This window comes from Lepisosteus platostomus, chromosome 1 (assembly GCF_059453375.1).
Source record: "Lepisosteus platostomus isolate fLepPlt1 chromosome 1, fLepPlt1.hap1, whole genome shotgun sequence".
NCBI classification, from domain to species: domain Eukaryota; kingdom Metazoa; phylum Chordata; class Actinopteri; order Semionotiformes; family Lepisosteidae; genus Lepisosteus; species Lepisosteus platostomus.
In genome coordinates this window covers 78771520-78796689 of record NC_142611.1, presented here as the reverse complement: position 1 = coordinate 78796689, position 25170 = coordinate 78771520, and the positions used below count along the sequence as shown (strand labels likewise).

Below are 25170 nucleotides of genomic sequence, written 5' to 3'. Positions count from 1 at the left end.
CACAAGCCTGTATTAAGCATATTACTGCTATTTCTTGTACTGTCTACTTTTGAACACAACTTGCTCTACGTGTGTATTAATGAGCATAATGTGAGGGTTAACTCAAAGTCGAAATGCTGTGCAAATCGCAGCACTCAAGCATTTATCTAGGGTGAAGATTGTTGTAAATTTAAATCAGCATAACATATACTGTACAATTGCTAGAAATCAGCATCAACAGATAACAGAAATAAACATATTAACTGGATAAAAACTGGATAAAAATCAGTATGTCATTTCATTTACATTAGGAAGGATTTGATCTTCCTGCATTAAAAATATGGTTCTTTGGCTAAAAAATAATAATGTGCACCCAGGTTTTGCATTACCAATTCAAAAACTAAGAGCTCAGTAAACCAGATTGACAAGTGTTGGCACTGACGTGCTGCTGCTTGTCACAAACGGATAAACCGTCTCACCTCCTCCACTCTGCTGAGCAGGTTAAACTGAGAAACAGTGAACGAATCTCTCCTCCCCTCTGCAGCATTTTCTCATTGGCTGGCTGTGCAATCAACTCCTGACTGCTGCATCTCCCTGGAGGACAGGAGCAGGCTGCAGTATAAAAGGCAGAGCTCTGCAGCATTTCTGAACTGGTGCAGTGCAAAGGGCTTGAGCAGCAAGGGTGTGCAGAACAAGGGGGACTAAAGAAAAAGCAACATTTCAAAAAGCTGAAAACATGAGCTACGACCCCTACAGCCCCCGCAGGCCCTGGGAGGACTTCAGGGGAGTGCGTTCCACCAAGTCCGTCTCATCCTCTGTGTACTCCATGCACCGCTCGGCGCCCTCCGTCAAGAGGTCCACCCGTCCCACCTCCTCCCTGCCTGACTATATGGAGAAGGTGGACCTGAGCCAGGTGAGCACTCTGAACACCGAGCTGCTCAGCCTGCGAGGCAAGGAGAAGGAGCAGCTGGTGGACCTCAACGACCGCTTCGCTACCTACATCGAGAAGGTCCACCACCTGGAGCAGCAGAACAAAGTCCTGCTGGTGGAGCTGGAAGCCCTCCGGCAGAAGCAGAGCGACCCCTCCCGCCTCCACCTCATCTACGAGCAGGAAGTTCGCAGCCTGAGGGCCCTGTTGGACTCGGAGGCCAATGAGAAGATGCGGATGGAGGCCGAGAGGGACCATCTGCGGGACGTCTACGCCCAGATGAAGGACAAGTATGAGGAGGAGGTCCGCCTCAGGATGGATGCAGAAGATGCCCTGCAGAAGATCCGAGAGGACGCCGACAAGGCGGTGCTGGCCAACAGCGACATCGATGGCAGCATCACCTCCCTGCTGGAGGAGATTACCTTCCTCAAGAAGGTCTTCTCCGAGGAGAACAACGAGCTCTCTGCCCAAATCCAAGCCGCCAGCATCACCATAGACATGGAAGTCACCAAGCCTGATCTTTCCCTGGCTCTCAAAGAGATTCGGTCGCAGTATGAAAAGCTGGCCAACAAGAACATGCAGGCGGCCGAAGACTGGTACAGGACCAAGTTTGCCACTGTTGCCGAAATGGCCAGCAAAAACAACGAGGCCGTACGATCCATCCGAGAAGAGACATCCGAGTACAGGAGGCTGCTCCAGTCCCGGTCCTCCGAGATTGAAGCCCTGAGGAACGTCATTGACTCCTTGAACAAGCAGCTGGAAAGCCTGGAGGAGAAGCAGTCCAGGGAAGTTGCCAAGTACCAGGTAAAGGGTTAATCTGAGCTTCTGCTGTGCTCCGCGTGCTTGACGGAAAATGGAGATAGAAATGCAGAGAGACGGGTGAAAGGAGACAGACGCTGTTAGGCAAGAAATAAAGCAAATCAGAAACCACAAAGTACATAATATGGGTAATTCTTTGAACTGGAAAATAAGAATGTCTGCAGATTTATACACAGTGAGAAATTACATCTTTCTCACTCGACAGCTTGCTAATGTGATAATTGGTTTGAAATAAAGAGCTGCATAAGGACATGCTTATTATTTTAACATTGATTTTGAGTTCAGAATACAAAATAAAGTATATGTCAAAATCTTTCAGTTCTGAGATCCACTTAGCCGATTAATCTGCATTGCTACTTTACTTTAAAAGTGACATTTCACCTGTTACAGAATGTTGATTGATGAAGTGTTGCCCAGGGACAGCTGTGTTATTATTATAGCCATGTTAAAATATTTCTCAGATGTACCTGAAGATTGTCATTGACTAGGGGGAGAAAATGAGAGATTGTACTCTACGTTTCCATAATTGCATGATTTTAGATGTTTTATCCCAGTGCAAACTGCAATTTAATGTGATACTCTTTTGTTTATTTTTAGGACAGAATAAATGAATTAGAGAAGGAAATTAACGATGCCAAGCAGGAGATGGCCCGTTACCTGAGAGAATATCAAGATCTCCTGAATGTCAAGATGGCTCTTGACATTGAAATAGCTGCATACAGGTATCTGCTGCTGTGTGTTCTATGCTGTTGGCTAGTCATACTGTAAATACTGTACACATCACTTCAGAGTTGAAGAGTATTCTAGATGGCTTAGTAATTATGCCTTGAATCTAATTATTATTAAAGTCCATTACTAATTTGATTTTGAAAAGAATATGAGCTTTGGTCCTCACATGTATAACACTTTAGAAAATCCTATTTTACTTCTATTTACCTATTTTCTTTTTCCTCAGCACAAGACATTATGCCTACCTTTCTCACAACACATGATGTCATATGTTTACCCGCACGATTCAAAGATGTTAACTAAGTACCACCAAGTCTGAGAAGGGTGGACTATTGTTATATATGGACCTGTGTTATCAGATAGGTCAACACAGGAACATTCAATTTTAGTTTTTTCATTTGCATGTGCTAATGTTTGAGAATGCATCGCTTCAGACACATACAGAGACACCATATCACACTAATCACCTGAATAATGCAGAGTATTACATTCATTGCATGCACGTGAATAATGCATTATGCTTTTGTCCCAGGATGAGTCAGCACTGATGACATAAGATGAGGAACATGAAACTGATTAACTGATCTGGGCTGTTTATTTCTGATGCTCACTAATGTACTTAATATCTGAAGTCATTTTTAATCACATACTGTAATACACGTGATATTTTTTTATTTTGTAGCTATTATTAGTGTAGTATTACCAATTTTTCTTGAGTGTTTTTAGTGAATTTAACTTGCTTTAAAAACATAAAGCATATTTCTGTTATTCTTCCTGAGCCAGCATTTGCATTTTCTTCTAAAATAGGCTGGAATTGTCCCATTTATACTAGTTACTTTACATACAGTACCTGTAAGTAGTCATTCAGAAACAGCTGTTATTTAGTCTGTTAGTTTGAGATGTTAGCTGGCACTCAAGAGATACTGTAGATACATCTGGGCCTCTGAGTTGCTTATGCAACACAAGTATATTCACTGGAGAGAGTCTTGTATTTCTGTTTTTTAAGCTGCTACAGACAGCCCTACAGTTGTTTGCCATGCACTGTAAAATGCATAAATGAATTTAGCTGCATACTGTAATTACAGAAAGCTAAACCTCTGCTTGTAGACCCAGTAAATATAACAATAGGATCTGGTTTTAGTGGCTTATTATTACAGTTATTTATTATTCATTGCTTTAAATGGTTCATTTGGTGATAGAATCTATTGGTATTTTCTCAAGACATGCCTGTGCCAGTACACTACAGCATATTCCATTATCTTTGCCCCTGCCATCCTGAATGTGGAGAGCAAATCCAGTCTATCAGATCACTGCAATCTGTATTCCGTGAGCTGGCATCGTGCTGATCCAAGCAATGTTAGTCATGCACAGAGAAGTCAGAGTCCCTGGAGACAGTAAGAGCCAATAAATTTGCATCATGAGAAGCTGTATTGTAAGCATTCTCAGTAGCCACTAAGGCTCAAGAGACTGCAGGTCTACTACAACCCTGTAAGAACAATATTCTTAACAAGACTTAAGAATATAAGAAAGGTAACAAATGAGAGGAGACCTTTCAGACTATCTGGCCCATTTGGTAGCAAGTAGTTTATTGATCTAAGGATTTCATGCAGACATTTTTTGAAAGAAGACATCAGCTTCAGCAACATGGCTGATTCCTACTCCCACAACCCTTTGTGAAAAGAAGAGCCCCTGGTCATGGCTAAACTCAAGCATATACTGTAACATAATGTCCACTCTGTGACATGTCTTTGTGAATCCGGTTTTCTGTTTTCTATGGAATATCACAGCGGATAATCAGTTGACACCTTTTTAGGAACTATCTTTAATACTCCAGGGCATGCAGTGGGTAAGGTCACAAGACAGCCTGGTGCATTTGAAACAAATTCATGAGGAGGAGCCCAGTGCAGTTGGTTATTAATCAAGGTCTACTAAAACCCGATGTTTTCATTCTTTTTTCTTAGAAAACTCCTGGAAGGGGAAGAGATCAGGCTGAGTTTTTCTTCTTTGCCCGCTCTCACCTAAAGAAGACACCAGCCCAGCGTGGCCATACAGAAGCCAGCCGTGCCCTTGTTTCAAACAAGAGGTCTGTTGCAGACTCCCCCTTCTTCTCCACACACTCTCAACCTAAATGTAACACGCTGAAGGTACAGGCAAATCTGGACAACAGGAAGAACCCGAAAAGAAGCACCGAATGTACCAGGAATCTGAGCCAAGTCAGTGCGCAATATCCTTTTGGTAGTGCTATCTATTCAGATTATGACGAATTGAATTATTTGTTGGTAAATTAAATTTATCTAAGTCATTCTAAAACATTCTAATAAATATTATAGCTTTAAAACCAGAACATTCAAATCTAAATTGCATAAATACTATATTGTAAGTGTGTTTCAATCCTGCCAACAGGATATTGGCCGGCACCCTTGGTCCTATTGTATTTATCAGTAAGCCAGTAGCATTACATATTTTGCTCTTCAAAATCATTTCGTTTTGGGCAGTAGAAGTTTTCTTTTTCTTTTATCTTCTCTGATATTTGGATCTGTGCATTATGAGCTTCTGTTAAACAAAATGATAATACATAAATAAAAAATAATACATGTTCCTTAATATGATGAGAAATCAATTAAAACCATTATGCAAAATGTCCTAAATTAAACTCTGTGACATAAATTATGTTTATGTAGAAACACAGTATAAGCAAAATGTCAACAGGAATACCTGCATTAGTATGAAAATTAGGACATGGGTTACACCCTACTTTTTAAAAGTATGCATCTGTTATGTCTTTCCTATCTTTCTTGCTGATTTGCACATGTTCTTCAGCAATGGAAGCCCATAAGAAAGAAAACATAAGCCAATAAGCATTACCTTTAGGGGAAAAAAAGATGAAAGTTTTTCAACAATCTGATCGGGGCTTTAAATCTGTAAAAATATATGAAATGTGCGCCTACTATAAAACTGATGTGTCTGTAAGTCGCAGTAACCTGGTAAATAAAAAAACAACGGCATTACTGATTAAAATTGACGTTTGTGAGTTCATTTATTATGTGTTGCATTAAGAGAGCTTCTAATCGGTGATGAAAGCTCACACCACATATTGTATATCAGAATACATATTATTTTTTGCTCTTGGCAGAGAATGTGAGGGAAATGAAAAGCCTCTTTATTATCTTCATACAAACTCCAAGAGAGCTGCAGTGTGTGGTAGGGGAACTGCTTAAAGCCTGAGAAATAAATACTGTATGTCAGAGTCGTGATAATGAGCACCTGCGCTTGATAAAAGAAGTGTGCTGGCAAAAAAGAAAGTCTTTAGACGCTGCTGCATTGCAGTTTGACATCCCCCCCGATGTCTTCCTGCAGCACTGCTGTGACTGCAATGCAGCTGAAGTGAACCCAGGCAATAATTTCAGGAGTAATCTTAAACAGCAGAGGCAGCGCAGTTACACTGCAGCGGGAATATTCGCACTCGTCCATCTGCGACATGCTCAGTCACAATTGAATTTGCAACACCTGAGTCATTTCTGCATTCTGTTGTGGAAGGCTCGGTTCTAAAATTAGACAGTTTTCCTTTTGTGCGTCTAAATCTAATTTTATGATTCTGTTGAAAACATTTGGTATTTTCCAGCACTGCCTCGTCAGGGTTTTGATGAATCAGCCTTCAGAATGTCCAAGCCCGTTTATGCGCAAATACAGTAGAGAGCCAGAATGAATTTGGACTCTCCCAGTGACAGCGAACTTCAAACCAGTAGTAAATGCTTTCTATTTCTTCCTTGTTAAAATGTCTCTGACTGAGCGAACTGACTGGTACATTTGGCATTTGCAGTTGGCAGATGAGCAGAGCTTTTAAACTGAACAGGATCTACAATTTAAATTGAGACGGATCCGTATGAAAGCGTTTTCTACTCTGTAAAAGTGTTGTAAACTACAAGAACATTGCTTAATACACAAAATCGTGATATTCTAAACATGTTATCTATAGGCTATTCATTTTTACATTTGAATGATAAAGTTTTACCATAGGAGTGACGAGCTTCATCTTACGTGAGCGGTGTAGTTAGTTCCCGACACATAGTGGTTTCCAGTTTTCATTTCTCCACTTCTGGATTTGATGAAAATATTTTATATGAACCAGATATTAGATATTTTATAGGCATAATTGTAGACAACATTTGCCATCACTGCGAAACACTGCACATATCTATATATGAGCTATTAGCAACAACAGTACCTCTTTTCTTACTTTCAACAGCACAAAGTCAGACTTGTTTCTACGGTATATCATGGCATTGCACCATATCCCATAGTCCTTCACTTCTGGCAGATAATCAAACCTGACCTACGAGGCAGTAATCTACAGCACTGTTTTAACGAGCCCGCAAGTGTAGGAGTGTCGTGCTGCAGTACACATAGTCTTCTGTAAATGCAATCGCCAACTTAATTTATAGATTATACTGCAGTCCATACTAAGAAGATTCTGATCCACAGTATGTTCACTGATACCTACAAATATTTAGTGTTCAAAATTCAAACACGATGCCATATCTAAAATAAATGTTTTAAATAAGTGAATACAGATGATGTGTGAGGGGAAAAAAAGACTTTTCATGTAGGTTTTTCAAATATTTTTTAAGATATCTCGTTATCAAAAATGCAGTTCATGAATAATCTACATTTTAGATGTCACACTCTCTTGTGCGAGGGATTTTAACTTCCAAAAAACAAACTGAACAATGTATTTAGACTCACTTCACCTTCCCCAAGGAGTGAATGTCACTGCCCTACTGTAACTGGGCCTCTCTCCTCTTTAAATAACAGCACAACTGTCCTCAAGTTGTAAACCGAACACATCTGTAGAAGCCTAGTGTCACGATCGTAATCCCTCCTCTTAAGGGCACTCCGGCTCTTTCACATTTTAGTTGATTATGTGCACCTGCCTCCAGTCCTGCCCCTCCTTATTTAAGCCAGACGCTCTCACTATGTTGGGCTCAGCGTTGGAAGATGGGCACCCGGAAACCTGCCTACTGTACCAGCGGGTCCTTGAGAGACCCGACGGCATCGGCTTCACCACAGCGTCCTGACCATCTGGGTCAAAAGCATGCAGAGGATGGACGGAAAGATGAATATATCTGCCCCGAATTTAACTTTGAACAGCTGAGCAGCTTTCAAATTCATGAGCTGCACGCTGCTGTCCTGTCACATTTGTCTTCACTCCTCTTTGGGAACGAAGACTTTACAGGATCGGCAACCTCACCTCCAAGACAGAGAGCGGGATAGTGCAGTGAAACTATGAGAGAATGAATGAATGAATGAATGAATGATTCAGAGCTTGCGGAATGGATTAGTTGCTGCTCTAGTCATCAGCGAATTTCCAGCTCATCCGGAAGTCCCAAACTGTTTCCATTGTCAAGCTCATTAAACAGAATAACCTGTGTTTGGTAAATATAATAGTCATTTTTTTAGATTGTTCTACTAGTCCAATTCTCTGAATAAATGCAATGATTGTACACCACAGGCCTGTATCAGTCATACATGCCACATATATATACCTGTGAGAAATATTTCAATACAGTATATCTGTTTACTTGTACAGTGCTTTAATTGTTTTTGTTGTTTTTTGTATTCTTTTGGGATGAATCAATACATTTCAAGAAATGGCTGGATGAGACCTTTGGATCAATTAACTATTATGTACAGGTGGGTCAACAGCCATTTCTCGTTCATAACTTTCTGATGTTATGTGCTTTTGTGGTAACCATTATCCCCCAAGCACACAGCTACAAAAGAACACAACTTTTTATGAACGTTTTCTTCATCTCAGGACTGGGGGAGCCACAGACACGTACAGTATTGAAAACATGTACCTGTACAGTTGTATGACGGGTGAAGTTTGGTTTTAGCCAATTCAGCACCTCCTTGGGATAATAGACCAGGATCACTCCTGCAAATTGCAGACGGAAGATTGGCTCTGCTGTCGCGGGAGGTTATTTCATCACTGTGCTGTTACCTTCTGTAAGTGGCTCATTACCACTGAGCTGTTAATATAGTGCAGTCGAATTTCGGCGTTACCACTGGCAAAAGAATCATGTGACAGATGGATACAAGGTGTTTTACGGGGCAATAGTTTTTGGACTATATCCCCTTCGACGTCTTGGACGTTTTAACAGTGCGCGTTTTAACAGAAAGCTTCGCACCTTGACTCGCTTTTCTCGATCTGTTGCAGCAACTTGTGTATCACAAGCGACATAGTTCCCCGGGGACACGGGAGGAAACCTCGATCAAACAACGTCGTGTTTTAATTAGAGGTTCTTATTCTCTTTATTTTTTTACATATTGTTTTAAGACCCTCTCTTGCTGTGTCCTCCTTCGAGCAAGCCTGAGATGCACTGACCACAGCTCTGACGGCTCCACCTGTACAGCACACACTTCAATATAGTCATTACAACCTTGCCTCAATGATTTGCAAAATAAGAAGACTTTTTTTTTCCCTGGAACTGAAATGACCATAGAATGTCTATCCACGAGACAATTGTCAGCAATTAAAACATATGGTGAGCAACTCAGGAAACTTCCTTTCCGTTGCAGGCTCATTTGGAGGTATCATTTTTGGACTTTATGATTAAACAACTTATTTTTTTGCACTTGATGGTTTCTCAGCGTTATCATGAGTTTTGCCGTTAGGTGGCAGTACAAGGCTTAGTTTCAAGGCAGACGGTTTCCAGACACACATCACGGGACGGTTAAGAAATACAGTATAAATTTATCACTAAACATATTGTAGCGTTAAAATGAACAATTATATATATATATTTCATCGTTTTTACAACATAAGAAAAAAAAGAGTCTTCACAGACCAAATCAGCAGCATTACTTTGTCAGATGCAATGCTGTTAAAATACAAATTTCTTCTATGTCTACTAAGTAAAGCCTGCGAAGCTTGATGTGTTCTTTCTATTTTCCTTAAAACCTATGATCCCTGTCCCTTCAGTTATCTGTATTTCTTTGTATATTTTGTATCTTTTTGTACCCCACACTATCAAACTATTAAACTCCCAGCCTCTCTCACTCTCACCTCACCTCTCACCTATATATCTGAACCTCACAGTGCCTTCTTCCTTTCTTACCAACAACTCAAACACACATTGTATATCTACAGTACCTCTACCTTACATGTCAAAAGCTCACTCCCCATAATTTCTATCCCTTTATTTCATTCTGTTGATGCATGTTTTTGCACATCTGATGTTGTTTTTGCACATTGCCTGTTGTTGTTTTTGCACATTCCCTGTTGTCTCTGTTTTTCTTTTGTTATACAATTGTATTGTTTTTTTCTTTCTACTACTTATATCCGAAAGCTATCTAAATAGCATTTCGTTATACCATATACCTGTATATGAGTATAATGACAATAAACTTGAACTTGAACTTGAACTTGAATCTTCATTCACTGAATCTTGAATCTCTCGCAGTGACCTACAGTACACACAAAAGCTCCCTTTATTGACTTACTAATCAGAGCAGAGCACAAGACAAACAACTTAAACTGGAAACCATGTTCTGTCTCTGACTCTGCCCTGGCCATTCCCAGTCTTCAGTGGGCTGTTGTGAACTGCAACACCAAAGAGTCTACAGTAACTGGCGATCATTTAAATCATTTGAGTGTGTTCCTTTCTTGTTTAAATTCCCTTTGTCATGTGAAGGCTTCACATCTTTGAAGAATCAGAGCACCCCCACGCCGTGATAGAATACTATACATTCCTCCCACGCTGGGGGAATTTTCATGCACTGGGATGAAGTTTTTATTTTATACAGACCACAAACTGGGGTCAACCACCAGTTCGGAATGCACCCTAAATCAGATATTCTTGGTCTGCCATGATGAAGGCATCTATTAACCTCAAGAAAAGAAACACGTTTCAGCTGTGGAGCCATCTTCGGGTGTTTCCTTTCCTCTCTTTTCAGCAGATAATAAACCTGTACTTGTTCCTTTGCAGCCTACGCATGCTGACGCAGGTCCCCACCTGAACTACATCTAACAAACAAACTGACTGCTGAAATATCTGTTAATTAACTTCGTGTAATGGGCATTGCATTGTGCTCCATAATTACTCGTGTATATACTGTACAGTGAAACATTGCAGACTGGGCATAAGGGAGTTACATGTAGTAGCTTTGTGTTGTAGACCTCAGTTGCACTCAGTGAGTTACAGAGGTCACATTACCCACCCTGAAATCTAGGCAGTCAGTTTTAAGCTTTGAGGCAAGACAGAACTCAGTCCCTTGCTGAAGCTGGAGTTATCTGCTGTCAAGCAGTTGGCGCTGTCCTTGCTCGGACCCTGTGAGTGCGGATCCTGGCAGAGGCAGAGATAGGTGAACCTGTCACTCGTCATTTAAACAACTTGAATGAGGAAGACCATCTTCTCATTCAGTCAACTGAATATCAGCTGCAACAGACACTGCGCTATAAGAGGTGAAAGAATGGTTTTGTGTTTAACTCTTTGCAAGTTATGAGTCCTGGTTCATTCTTGTCTTAGCTACTAAGAGGTTGCTGAAAATAGGTAAAAGCTCTGTTGTCTGAAACAGCTTATGCTCTTTGTGAGTCTTGTACTAATAAAACAAAATGTCTCTTGTGCTTCAAAATAAACTTAAAAAATTTGAGAAACATAATTTATTTTGCACTGCTAATCTGCTAACCTTTAAGAAACATTTATATTTTTAACAAAATGTTAAATTTTATTGTCACTTCAAATCACTCTTATAATTCCACTGAACAAGGCAAATAAAATAATCCTCCTGGTGACAGGTTGGTAGTTTAACCAGAACTGAGAATACAAAAACATATCCAAGTGTAAACAACCACACCAGGTCTGTCAAAAGTTGGCCTGAGAGATTTCACCCATCACTGATTGAATACAATAACACATACATTCTCTGAATCAGGCAACATAGTGAAGAATATTCTGGTACCACTATTAAATACATTTTAAAACGTTGACGCCTTATTTTACTTTAAAAGTCCATTACTTGCCAATAAAAACAGTGTCAGGTTTTTGATGAATGTGTTTAGTCATATTAGTGAAATTTGTGTTGCTAAGAAATAGCGTTAGTCTAAATAGAGGTAGACTGAAACAAGAGCTGACGGAAAATTCATCTGCGCTTCATTCTGCAGTAAAAATATTTGGAACACATGCAAAATTAGTAAATCACTGTGACACTTGCAGACACAGGCAAAAGAATTCAGGCACTTCAAAAAAGAAAAATAATTTCTGTAAATCACAGTTGTACAGTATTGTATAAATTGCATATTTAACTTCACAATAAACTAAATATTACAGAGTACTGATAAAATGAAAATTAAAATGCAAACTTAATACTTTCACAGATGTATTTAGGAATCTTCATCTAAGAAATTTTTGTGTAACTCCTGTTGCTTCTTTTCAGCTTGTAGTCTTTTTTTTGGTGTGTTCTGAATTCAGTTTCTGGTATCTTTCTGGATATATGTTTAACTACCCCTTAACCTATACATCTTTGGGTTATGGAATAGATCTTGCTTTCCTGTTCATAGCAGCAACTTTCAAGTCCTTTCACAATACCTGGAAAAGATTCAACTCCTGGGGACAGAGATGGCTGCTTTCACAACTTTTTTTTTTCTTTCAGAAATTCCATCATAGTAACAGGGTTGCTATCTTGCATTCCAGCAGTTTTGCTTAAATTGGGAAAGAATTTTAAATTGCATGTAATGTAATTGAAATTGGTGGTAGAAAACTGGAAATTCTACCTGGAACTGAATAAAAGTCAAGTTTTGGTCCCACTATTCAACAGAGGGTTCCAGGGATACAATTTTATTAGAGCAATTTGTGTTTCATTAAAATGTGGTAAAGGATGAAAGTGACCATTTTGAAAATGTTCACACTGTATTTCCGAACTGGATTGCAATATTTATTAAAAAAAAACATGCAGGAAGTGTGAATGGATTTATGACTGCAGTCTTCTTGCACATAATTATTCTTAAAAATCATTTTTTAATGTATTAAAAAGAAATACAAGAAGCCACGGAAAACATTTTGCTTGATCACAACTAAGGTTTCGAAGTCTTTTTCGCTGTCTCGGTATGAGAGGGTGTGACAGGTGGGTAATTCAACCAGCCGAGGGATTATCCCAGCCGGTGTTTGGGTATTCTCAGGGAAACCCAGCTGTGAGTAATCCTGCTTGAGCCCTTTCTGATTTGTGTCATGTACTTCATTACTCAGACAACAGGAGCGTCTCTGCTTTAGTAATTATTGTGCTTACCCCACTTGATCTTCAAGAAGGTTTCACTCATGGTTAACACCAACGTAACAGGATCATGAGTTGCACTATTAGTTTTTGTTGTGGTGTGCTTATTTTCACTGGTATACTGTACGTGGTCTTAAATTTATATCATTATCAAAGGTTTGATTTCAGTCAGTGAGTTTTTAATTATGGATTATGTAAATGTGCTAGAAATTGATAGAAGAGTTGCACAGGAGTAGCACAAATGTGAACCCTCCTCCCAAAATACCCTTCTTCTACAATCAGAATTTAAAATATATTTTTTTAAAAACAACAAAATATAAAATTGTGAAAATCCATATTCCCAGGTTTGTATTTTAGTCCGTTAGAAGGAGGGTTATCACGCTCAGGGTTAGCTCTTCACATATCACTCAGCCTAGCTGGCCCATAAGCACAGACTGTACACTACATGTCAGCCTATACCGGTCTGCACAGTGATTTTTTTGTTTTTTACTGATTTATCTTTATTATAACATGAAAATATTTTTCTCCATCATTGGAATTAATTAGAATATAGTCTGACATGGAGGAATCTGGGATATGTGTGTAAAGGAAAAAGTGCTTATCACAGGAAATTTTAATTTTCCTCTTAGAGGTTGGACAAAGTGTGACTTTGAAGAATATTTTGGAATTGTACGGATAGAGTGCAAAACAAAGCTTTATAATTTCAGGAAAGCAGGTAATTAAAGAATGAGAGTGATCCTGAGCTTTGATTAATCAAATAGGTTAAATGAATAAGGAGAAAATATAACATTATTTAATAAGAGCAACTCCAGATAAAAAGCAATAAAGTACAGTAAATTGAAAGCATGGGTACAAAATATGGGAGAAAGGCTGAAAGTGAGATAAAGATTATTACAATGGATGGTGAAATAAATGCTAAACATTTTTTCAGATTGCAAACTGTGAAAGCAAAATCAAGAACGGCTTAAATTGTATCAGCCCAAAAAAGAAAAATCCTCAGTCAATGAATGGAAAATGGCTAACATCCATTTTCCTCAGGTGAAGCAAAAGCTAGTTTCTGTATTAAACAGTATTTGCATAAAAGAGGCAGATGTGTAACAGTTATTTAAAGCATTTAAGGAAAAAATATCTCCAGGGCCAGATGATATTCTATCATTTGTACTTATGGAACAGAAGATGTCATTAACAGCCTTTATCAAGACTTTCCACCAATTGTGGAGGTGGGTAATATCGAAAAATTAGGACAAATCAATAAAAACAGAAAAAAAGAAATGAGTAAATATGAACCACTAAGTCTTACCTCTATTATATGTAATGTCATGGAAGTGATAAACTATCCATGTTCCTTGTATGGCAATAGGATTCAAGTGGATCTCCACCTTAGATATGGAAGAGACAGGTCTTGTCGTAGTGATACATGCAGACGGAGATTATGATGTAATAGATTCGATTTTAGAACACGTAATGCAGGGGTGATGCAATTATTAGAGTACCAAAGGGATATGTATTGGAACCACTGTGCTCTTAATTTGTATCAGTGGTCTGGATTCTGGCGTGCAGTAGTTCGTTCACTAGTCATGTTTGGAGATGGTTTCAAAAAGCAGGATTAGCAAACACTGTAGAATTTAGACAAATGCAGAGTGTTACATGCAGGTATCAAATATAGACTTTCAAAATAAGATGAGAAACCCTGAGCTTGAAGAAGAAACCTAGGTAAAGGTATTTATGTTCTCGTTATTTAAGCATTATTTTAGATAAATTAATGATTTTAGACCATGTGTTAAAACAACAAAAAAGGCAAACTGAATGTTCAGATATATGGTTAAAAATACAGAAGTTGAATTGGGATGTTATGTTAAAATATGCAGTGTACTAGTAAGACCTAATTCAGAACACCATACAACTATAATTTCTTGCAGCGTGTTGCAAACAAGATATCATAACTCTGGAATCAGTTCGAAGAAAAGCAGACAGTTAGGTTTCTGGGTTAAAAAGAATGTCCTACTCTAACAAGCTAAAGTGATGTAATATTTTGGTCTTGAGCAAAGACGATGATTCAAGAAGTCCAAATCCTTAAATGATATCGACAAAGTCAACCCAATGGACTTGTTCGGAATTGCCATTGATCCACAGCCCAGGGGATGCAAATAGAAATTAAGGGGTGTACATATCAACAGGTGCTTTTTTAGGGCTGTGTGTGTCTGGAACAAGCAGCCCAGCCAAGCTGCTGTCAAAGCTCGTGCTGACTGTCCCTTAGTTTTGCAGATTTTGTTCAGATTAAGTACTGTACTCATAGACCTGGCTGTGTGGAAGCTGGCCTGCTGAATGGGCCACAGTATATTTATTTCTTGATCTTTTCTAAAACACCTCCAACAAGAAAGACACAAACCTTCCCTATACAGTGTGTCAGTATGTTTTTTCACCCTCCTCAGTTGCAAGGACAGCATTTTATAAGAAAATATTGTTTGGAGCAATGCCTTAAATGCTGTGTTTCAAAAGAAAGAAAAATATTTTCCTATCCCCAGCCCAAAATCTCAAGTATTTTGAATCTAATTCTGTAAATATAATGTTAAAGATGCTCAGTGTACCTTTTACATTGTTTCATTTTTAATCTAAAATACTATATACTGTACAGAAATAGTGAATCCCAGGTTGTAGTTGAGATGGAGATGTACTGTAGTTCATTCGGGTTATTAAATAAACCTTATTAATACCATATGTAATACCTGTCATATTATAGATAATACTATATCACCATATGTCATAACCTAATAGCATAGTGGAATTCAACATGCATTAAGTGACATGTGAATGACCGGTATCCAACATACACCTAGCAACCAGACCTCATACACAAATAAAACTGTTCAGACCAGATTTAGGAGGTAGGCTATCTTCGGCGTAATAAAATGCCGCATTACTTGAAGATTACTCATGAAAAACTGAACATGATATATGCTATTTATTTCGGCAATAGAATTTTCTGGATGCTGGCTAGTTTAATTTTTGTGTGGACTACGTGTGGTATGAAATGCTGGTAAATGTAGCTGTTTATCTCTCAATTTATGGCCTCTTCTCTTCAATAGACCAATATCTCATTTCAAGAACAATTTGTTAGTCATCTAAAAATTAAATTTCAGAACTTCCACCTTACTTTCAAGACATAGAATAACTCCTGTGTTTCCATAATATTAAGAAAAACTATACAGTATGATGTGGCAAGTTAATTTAATTGACAGTGTAAAATGAAAATCATATATAATGTACATTGAATTAATAACCACATAATTGTAAGATAATAAATATTGACTCAACAACAGTGGCAATGATTGGTTCTTTTGCCATGATGCTGTTCACTTTTCTAATTAATGACTCACAGTGACATTTTAACAAACCTTTGTTAACATTTCATTTGTTTTCACAAACACGCCTTTGCTATCCCTGATCTTTCTAAAGCAAACTGTAATTGCATCTTCTTCAGTGCTCAAAAACTGCTGTAACCCATGAACTCCTCACACCTAAAAACCCTGCAAATCAACATTTTATCACTCATCTTCTTAGTAATACACATACACAACACACAGTATCTTTGATCTATACAGTATTTCTATATACAACGCCTTTAAAAATAACATTTTTAATTTTGAACTTGAACTTGAATTTTGTGTAAAACCTAATTTTAGAGTCTTGCACTTTGTGCTGCACTGGCAAATGTCCTGGTTACTACTACAGTCACTATTATATTTAAACAATTCACACAAAATTAGTAGAGGCTCACACAATCACTGAATCGTTGTTGGTTTAGGGGTTATTCTGCAAGTTTTTATGGCATAAAGCCTCTGGCAAGATGTGTCACCAGCATTCCCAAAAAGAATTCAAAAACTGAAAAATGTGCCTCGTAATTTTATGGCAAGAAACATATGTGTTACAAAATGTTACAAATGAGACGAGGCTGTCCAGCCCATCTAGCATGAATATTCATTAATTTGATCATTTCACATCTGAAGAAGGCTTTGTAGCCAAAACATTGTGTCTCTTCTCTTTTGCTTTCACATGGAATAAACTTTTACCAGTTCCTATTCATTTCATTTCTGTTCTACTCTATTAAACTTTCATATTTTCAGGAATTACCTGTCTAAATTTGATATTTGATTCTACCCAAAAAATCATAGCATTTTAAAGTTCATAATATCTTTTTATGAGAAATTAAATTCCGTAAATACACTACATTTTCCTTTCCATACATGCCTTTTTGATTCTTTACCAGTAGTAAAGCTAAGAGAAATAGCACCCACAATTATAGAAAGAAATCCCGGCTGATTGATCCACTGATGGGCATCCAGTAAGAGGATTTAGGTGCATTTATCCTGTCAGATGAATGCACTGTGCAGAAGAAATGTTCATCCCATCAACCTGCTAGTGAAGAAAACTGTACCCTGATTCTGGCCTAAAACAGTATGTAGAAAATGAACGAACATTTTATTTTTGAAGAAACAGATCAGAGGAATGCAGTTTTCTTATATCATCATTAACAATGACTGAGTCTTATGTTGTTTCTTCCTGTCAATGTTTTCCCACTCCACGTATTAAAATATGTTTAAAATTAAGATCTTTGTCAAGAATTTAGATCTAGGTGCAATGGAATATTTCACAGCATCAAGAATTATAATATGAGAATTTCCAGATGCAAGATATTTAATTTTAATAATAATAATAATAAGGAACAAGTAATAGGTTTATTCCGTGCTGAAATGAGAAGAAAGAAAACATGATGTTTCGGCTGTGGAGCCTTCTTCAGCACCCAGAGTGCGCCAGTACACACACCACACACCAGCACACACACCACACACCAGCTATCAGTGGGGAGGAGAGCAGAGTGATGAAGTCAGTTCATACAGGTAGATGGGGATTATTGGGAGGCCATGATAAGTAAAGGCCAATGGGACACCAGGGTTACACCCCTAATCTTTTTGAGAAATGTGCTCGGATCTTTAAGGACCACAGAGAGTCAGGATCTCAGTTTTACATCTCTTATGAAGGACGGAGCCTTTTTACAGTCTAGTGTCCCTAACACTATACTGGGGCATTAGGACTCACACAGACCACAGGGTGAGCGCCCCCTACTGGCCCCACTGACACCTCTTCCAGAAGCAACCTTAGTGTTTCCCAGGAGGTCTCCCATCCAGGTACTGACCAGGCTCACACCTGCTGAGCTTCAGTGGGCTGCCGCTTGTGAGTTGCAGGGTAAAACAGGGTAGTTCCTCCATTCTTTTAACCAGCAAAAATATACGAGTTTTTAGACATAACCTAGTTCAATCATTTGCACTGACCACACGAGTACTGAGCCATCAGTGAAATAGGCAAAAGTGTAAAGAAAAAATATTTTCAAATTTAAACAATTAACAAAAGAGAGAAAGCAGAGGGCTATTTTACACCTTGGTCACAATGACAGTAAATTGCAGAGCTCCTACTTCACACAAGAGTAATAGAGAGTTGCCAATTATCTGTATAAATGAGTTGAATAATATAAGTACAATGATGTTTCAGTGCTCTTGAATAATCATGAGTAATACAGGGAATGAAGGGCAGCTACACTGTAGCCAGACCATAAACCATCTCTTCCTGATTTACAGACTAGTGTGTGTTTTGCGGAGAAAACGTGAACAGAGGAAAGCGTTCTTTCAATGTTTGTGACAGCTTTCTGGAAGCAGCTCAGACAAAGCTGCATAATCCAATTCCTTCGAAAGCATTTTAGAAAGAATTTAAAAGGTTACTGCCTCAAGATTGCAGCACACAGTAAATGTATTAACACTGTCCCCTCATATTTACTATGAGAAATTATGGAAAAGAATGTAATCAATGTTTCTGCTAGCATTTTTCTTTTAAGTGAGTAGGAACCTGCTGACGTATGAGCAATAATAGTAGTTGATACTTATAATTTACTATTGTTGTTCTTTGAAAAATATGGTTAAGTTTTCTTTTTACCCTACAGTTTTCTTAATGCTGATAGTTTTGCCAAGATGATTCCCATGTATGTTACGTAAGCAAATATCTGATTAATGAAAGAGATTGCTTTGGACAGTTTGGCATTTGAAGATAAAGTACAGGCCAAAGTTAAAAGGCGTCACAATTTGAAGAATTAACACCAATTAAAAGAGCAAATGGTATGTTTGGATATATAATAGAATTGTTGTAATTATTGTTACATTATTATAATTATTATAATAAAACATTACTGATGATTGAGTTCAGATTTGAGCACAATGGGTTAAATGACTTGAGTTTTTTGTCTTGGAAGCCAGAAAACCTCATAGAGATTTGACTGAGATGTTGTGTAAAATTCTGGAAGTATATTTCAATATTTGGTAATACACTGCAACTATTTCATTAAAATATAAACATTTTTTGAAAAAAATGAAATACAGTGCCTTGCGAAAGTATTCGGCCCCCTTGAACTTTTCAACCTTTTGCCACATTTCAGGCTTCAAACATAAAGATATAAATTTTTTATTTTATGTGAAGAATCACCAACAAGTGGGACACAATTGTGAAGTGGAACGAAATCTATTGGATTTTTGAAACTTTTTTAACTAATAAAAAAATGAAAAGTGGGGCGTGCAAAATTATTCGGCCCCCTTGCGTTAATACTTTGTAGAGCCACCTTTTGCTGCGATTACAGCTGCAAGTCGCTTGGGGTATGTCTCTATCAGTTTTGCACATCGAGAGACTGAAAATCTTGCCCATTCTTCCTTGCAAAACAGCTCGAGCTCAGTGAGGTTGGATGGAGAGCGTTTGTGAACAGCAGTTTTCAGCTCTTTCCACAGATTCTCGATTGGATTCAGGTCTGGACTTTGACTTGGCCATTCAAACACCTGGATACGTTTATTTGTGAACCATTCCTTTGTAGATTTTGCTGTATGTTTGGGATCATTGTCTTGTTGGAAGATAAATCTCCGTCCCAGTTTCAGGTCTTTTGCAGACTCCAACAGGTTTTCATCCAGAATGGTCCTGTATTTGGCTGCATCCATCTTCCCCTCAATTTTAACCATCTTCCCTGTCCCTGCTGAAGAAAAGCAGGCCCAAACCATGATGCTGCCACCACCATGTTTGACAGTGGGTATGGTGTGTTGAGGGTGATGAGCTGTGTTGCTTTTACGCCAAACATATCGTTTTGCATTGTGGGCAAAAAGTTCGATTTTGGTTTCATCTGACCAGAGCACCTTCTTCCACATGTTTGGGGTGTCTCCCAGGTGGCTTGTGGCAAACTTTAGACGAGACTTTTTATGGATATCTTTGAGAAATGGCTTTCTTCTTGCCACTCTTCCATAAAGGCCAGATTTGTGCAGTGTAAGACTGATTGTTGTCCTATGGACAGACTCTCCCACCTCAGCTGTAGTTCTCTGCAGTTCATCCAGAGTGATCATGGGCCTCTTGGCTGCATCTCTGATCAGTCTTCTCCTTGTCTGAGCTGAAAGTTTAGAGGGACGGCCAGGTCTTGGTAGATTTGCAGTGGTCTGATACTCCTTCCATTTCAAGATGATCGCTTGCACAGTGCTCCTTGGGATGTTTGAAGCTTGGGAAATCTTTTTGTATCCAAATCCGGCTTTAAACTTCTCCACAACAGTATTACGGACCTGCCTGGTGTGTTCCTTGGTCTTCATGATGCTCTCTGCGCTTTCAACAGAACCTTGAGACTATCACAGAGCAGGTGCATTTATACAGAGACTTGATTACACACAGGTGGATTCTATTTATCACCATCAGTCATTTAGGACAACATTGGATCATTCAGAGATCCTCGCTGAACTTCTGGAGTGAGTTTGCTGCACTGAAAGTAAAGGGGCCGAATAATTTTGCACGCCCCACTTTTCATTTTTTTATTAGTTAAAAAAGTTTCAAAAATCCAATAGATTTCGTTCCACTTCACAATTGTGTCCCACTTGTTGGTGATTCTTCACATAAAATAAAAAATTTATATCTTTATGTTTGAAGCCTGAAATGTGGCAAAAGGTTGAAAAGTTCAAGGGGGCCGAATACTTTCGCAAGGCACTGTATATAGCAATATACTGTACTAACAACCCTATGCTACATCATTACCCATTATGCAATTTTCATTAAACATTGCAGGTCTGGTCACCCGATCTAGTGCGGGGAATTGGTGAAGTGAATATACCGGGTATATTTAAGTGTGATTGAACTTCATTTTAATATTACCAGGAATAGAGACTTAGGTACCTGAGAGTTTCCTACAAAACAACTTTAAAGCATATATATTGTATAAGCAAAAGGCACCATCCTTTGGATGAGACGTAAAACTGAGGTCCTGACTCTCTGTGCTCATTAAAAAGCCCGGGGCATTTCTTGGAAAGAGCAGGGGTGTAACCCTGGTGTTCTGGTCAAATTTCCAGATGGCCTTTACCAATCATGGCCTCCTAATTACCCCCATCATTGAACTGGCTTCATCACTATGTTCTGATAGCTGCTGTGTGGTGAGTGTACTGTGAGCACAGTATGGGCTGCTGTCGTATCACCATCAGGTGGGGCTGCACACTGGTGGTGGTGGAGGGGAGTCCCCATTACCTGTAAAGCACTTTGAGTGGAAAGCAGTGTAAGGATTGTTATCTTCTCTACTTTCTATAAAGTGATTCCTCACACATACTGCACTAACCCTCTCCCCAGCTCCCGTTCAGCCTTTACCAGAGCTCTGTTTCCAGTGTGCGGACTGTACGCTAACTTAGTCTCCTTCCTGTCTGAGTCTGTCAGCCGACAGCCTCCACAGCTCTCCTCTGCAGTTTTATCCTGGATAAACTCAATAACAATAAACTGTCAATAACAGCCTCCTGAAGACAGCAGTATTCTTCTGATTAGTCAGATGAACCTCCTCACCTGTTCTTCTTCCCATTTCTGTATTATACAGTATTTGTCACAAAACAGATTTTTGTTTGCTAGTTTGTATCTCATGGCTGACGGAGGAATCCTACTTCGTTGGGGCCCCTGAGCAAGGCCCTTAGCCCCAGCTTCTCCAGGGGTGCCGTGTAAATGGCTGACCCTGCACTCTGACTCTAAGCTTCTCTCTCCCTGTCTGTGTGTCTCATGGAGAGCAAGCTGGGGTATGTGAAAAGACAAATTCCTAATACCAGAAATTGTATAGGGCTAATATAGTGATCTATTATATATGCATGTATTCAATATAACATTTCTGAAAACATTTTGAACTGAATAGTCTGGAGTCTTTCACTCCATTCAAATGCATCAATTAACTTAGCCGGTGTATCTTTGGCCCAAAAACAAACTTAGGCAGCTGTGACCCGGGTTTAAAAATGCAACCTGGTGCACAAAAGTCAGAATAATGGAACTGATGCCTTTTAAAGTCTTTTGTCGCAGTTGTTTTTCCTCTTTTAAATAACTACAATGAAAGCATTTCATTCTGCTGCAGAATTATACACAGGTACTGTATATCAACTGTTATATGTTTACGTCTTACGAATAATGGATTCTAGGAATATATGTTTTTGTTCTTAGAACGTTGTGATTTAAACCATTTATCAAGAGACTATGCCAAGTCTGGGAATCCTTAATGCTGGGACTGATTATCTGGAAGGAACAAAATGATTAGAACATCATTCATGAGATATCGGAGAAGTCTGTCTCCTCACCTGCTAAGACTATTGAGATGAATTGCAATTTTCCCTATAAAAGCATGGAGAGAAGTGTAGTGTTTATGGCCATGATGTGTCAGATGGGCTTTCTGTTATACACCCAGAGAGACGCACTTTTGGAATTATGTAATAGACTTAGTTCTGGATCCATCCGTGAACAGAAGTCTACAAATGCAGCTCTTGCATTTCTTTTGTGAGCAAAATATTTAAAATTAAAATATTGCTGACCTTTCTTACAAATGAAGACCAAGGTTTTGGATACGTCTTGCAGATTAAAATAAAATGTTGGTGCAGGCCGAGACAGTTTTTGAGTTCCGTGACCTGAGCAATGCCGTTGAGCTGTTCTTTCCTCTTCAAGTATAATCGTCTATAACTGCATGCAGCCATATGAGATTTAAAGGGATCTTATTCTCGACTCTGCGCTCCATGGCACAGTCGATTTCTTTTCTGATGTTGGATGACACAGTGGTCAGCTTTGCTGCCTTTGCGATGCTGGGGTCTGAGGTTAAATTCCAGACCCGAGGTGCTGTCCGCAGGTTTTCCTCCTGGTGCTCCGGTCTCCTCCCGCAGTCCAAAGACAAACTGGTAGATGAACTGGCTTCTGGAAAAGTGTTTCCAGCTGTGATTGTGTGCATGGAGGTGAGGAGCTGTGTCCCTGTCCTGGGTGAACCCCGCCCTGCACCCCTAGATTGCCGAGCTGGGATCTGGCTCGCCCGTGATCCTGGATTGAATGAATCTACTATGAAAAGGATAGACGATGATGTGATATATAATAAGAAGAACCACTGGTCCCTGGGAACAGGAGATGTGACATTTGCCAGGGCTTCAGTGGAGCTCTTGTGGACTTGATTACCATGGTGGGAGCACGGTTTAGAGCAAGCTATTCAATTATTCCTGCCTTGTCTTATTGTGTGTTCCTGCTATATTTACTGTATTCTGCTTGGCTGTGCACTAAGACTCAGCGTGAATAGTATGGGATAGTAGTCTTTTAGTGGTGATGTGCTTGAAGGTTACGAGGAGTCTGGAAAAAAGCAGTAAATAGGGGTCATTTCCCCTGTATGTTTGTTCTCTGTCATCTAGAAGACCTAGGTGCTGATGTGCCTTTCCAGGTAAAGAAACAGCACTTCTACGTGCTGTGATATTATTTGATGTGAACACTTTGTACATTGCATTTGATACTTTAAAATTGTGAGTGGAGGAGGGGTGTTGTCTCACAGAATATTGACTCCAAGTCAAATACGAGTCAACTGTAAGTTTTCAAAGATACTAAAATCTAACTACCAATCTGACTAATAAAATCCAATGTTATTATGCATCCCCTGAATTGTATGCACTAGGAATTAATTTACGTAATAGGTGTAATCATTCTTTGGCACATTTTTCTTTGCACATTGTTCACATGTCTTCATCATCCAATGTTTGTTTTGATAGCATTAATCAACTATTTACTTATTACCTTTTTAATACTATATGCCTTTTTTCTGCAGATACTGACCCATCTGCATCTGTAGGAACCCTACCCACTCAGAGTCACTGAGTTTTGCTGAAATTAGTCACACTTTGAACAAAAGTGCATTTCCTGAGAAATCAGGTGAATAAGGTTCAGAGTCAAAGAATGTTACTGTGTCTTTTTACTGGCTTTTAACAGAAGCCTTTCCCATCTACATAACAGTAGAGAGGAACTCTATACTGCAGTCTATAGAACTCTATAGTGCTTTGCATTTGAGAGACTACAGCAGGTTATGGCTGTCACATCTTAAGAGGTTTATGGTATAATTACACGTAGGATTATCATTAAATTACCATAACTAATTGGTGCATTTTAATACAGAGGATGTACTGGTTTACAGTAGAATAGATACAAATGATACAAAGCTACTTCGCTCACTACCACTCAGTTGTCTTCAAGTAGGCCAGACCCATGTGTTACAGACATCCACAGCCTTTTTTCTAAATGATTATTATTATGTCTTTACATTTTATTCATAACTGGATCTGCTCTTAACTTCCACTAGTCACCTCTTCTTTACATTGTTGTGTTTGGGATGCTCACTTTGATCATTTGACTCGTTAGTTGTCTTATGAATATCAAATACACAGAGAGAAAGAGGTCAATTGACAAAAAAACCTACATAAACAAATCAAATCAAAGTTTATTTATCAAATGCACAACAGTACAGGGTGCAGCAGTAGTTGCTGGCAATGAAATGTCTTTTCTGCGAGCTCACAAAAATCTCAAGAATCACAAAATTAAGGTTATAAAAATAAGGTTACATGATAATAGATAATAATGTAATAGAAATGGAATAAAACTCAATATGAGTAGAGCTGCCATGTGTACAGGGTGTATGCAATATACAGTATACAAGTAGGTCAGTATGCTGAATACAGTGAAACCTGTGTGTCCATGTATATGGGTGATTTGCTTAAGGAGCTGCAGGTTGGCTATTTAGCAGTCTTTTATTGCCTGGAGGTAGAAGCTGTTCCATAATTATGTTCTGTAACTACATAATTGTAATTATGCAATAAATAAATGTATGCATTAAGGATTAAAAAACCAATACTGACAAAGTCAGTTTGGGGGTATGGTTTGTTATGTTATGGTTTAGAATAATTTAATTAGTTTCAAAAGTGTTACTTTTAAAAAAACCTCAGCCATCTAATCACTGTGACGTATTTATTAATTTTCAAAACATAAAGTGAAATGATGAAAACATTTGAATGAAACCTAACCTGGAGTTCTTGGGTTTTACATAGTCTATAATCTGTTTCCCTAAATCTCGTACT

At 38.7% G+C, this 25170-nt stretch overlaps 1 protein-coding gene across 1 annotated transcript; it reads left to right on the top strand.

Moving 5' to 3' along the window:
- The first annotated feature begins 608 nt into the window (after nucleotides 1-608).
- neff2 (neuronal intermediate filament family member 2) lies at nucleotides 609-5473 on the top strand. The gene is made up of 3 exons (XM_088638227.1): nucleotides 609-1711; nucleotides 2324-2448; nucleotides 4417-5473. The coding sequence occupies exons 1-3, from the start codon at nucleotides 716-718 to the stop codon at nucleotides 4475-4477; spliced, it is 1182 nt and encodes a 393-aa protein (XP_088494353.1). The 5' UTR covers nucleotides 609-715; the 3' UTR covers nucleotides 4478-5473.
- Nucleotides 5474-25170: the final 19697 nt, after the last annotated feature.

What these genes read in the sequence shown, in the direction of transcription:
- neff2 (XM_088638227.1), top strand. Translation starts at nt 716, where the DNA reads ATGAGCTACGACCCCTACAGCCCCCGCAGGCCCTGGGAGGACTTCAGG. An exon ending in GGGAAGTTGCCAAGTACCAG is followed by an intron (nt 1,712 to 2,323) that starts GTAAAGGGTTAA and finishes GTTTATTTTTAG; the next exon opens with GACAGAATAAATGAATTAGA. An exon ending in ATTGAAATAGCTGCATACAG is followed by an intron (nt 2,449 to 4,416) that starts GTATCTGCTGCT and finishes CTTTTTTCTTAG; the next exon opens with AAAACTCCTGGAAGGGGAAG.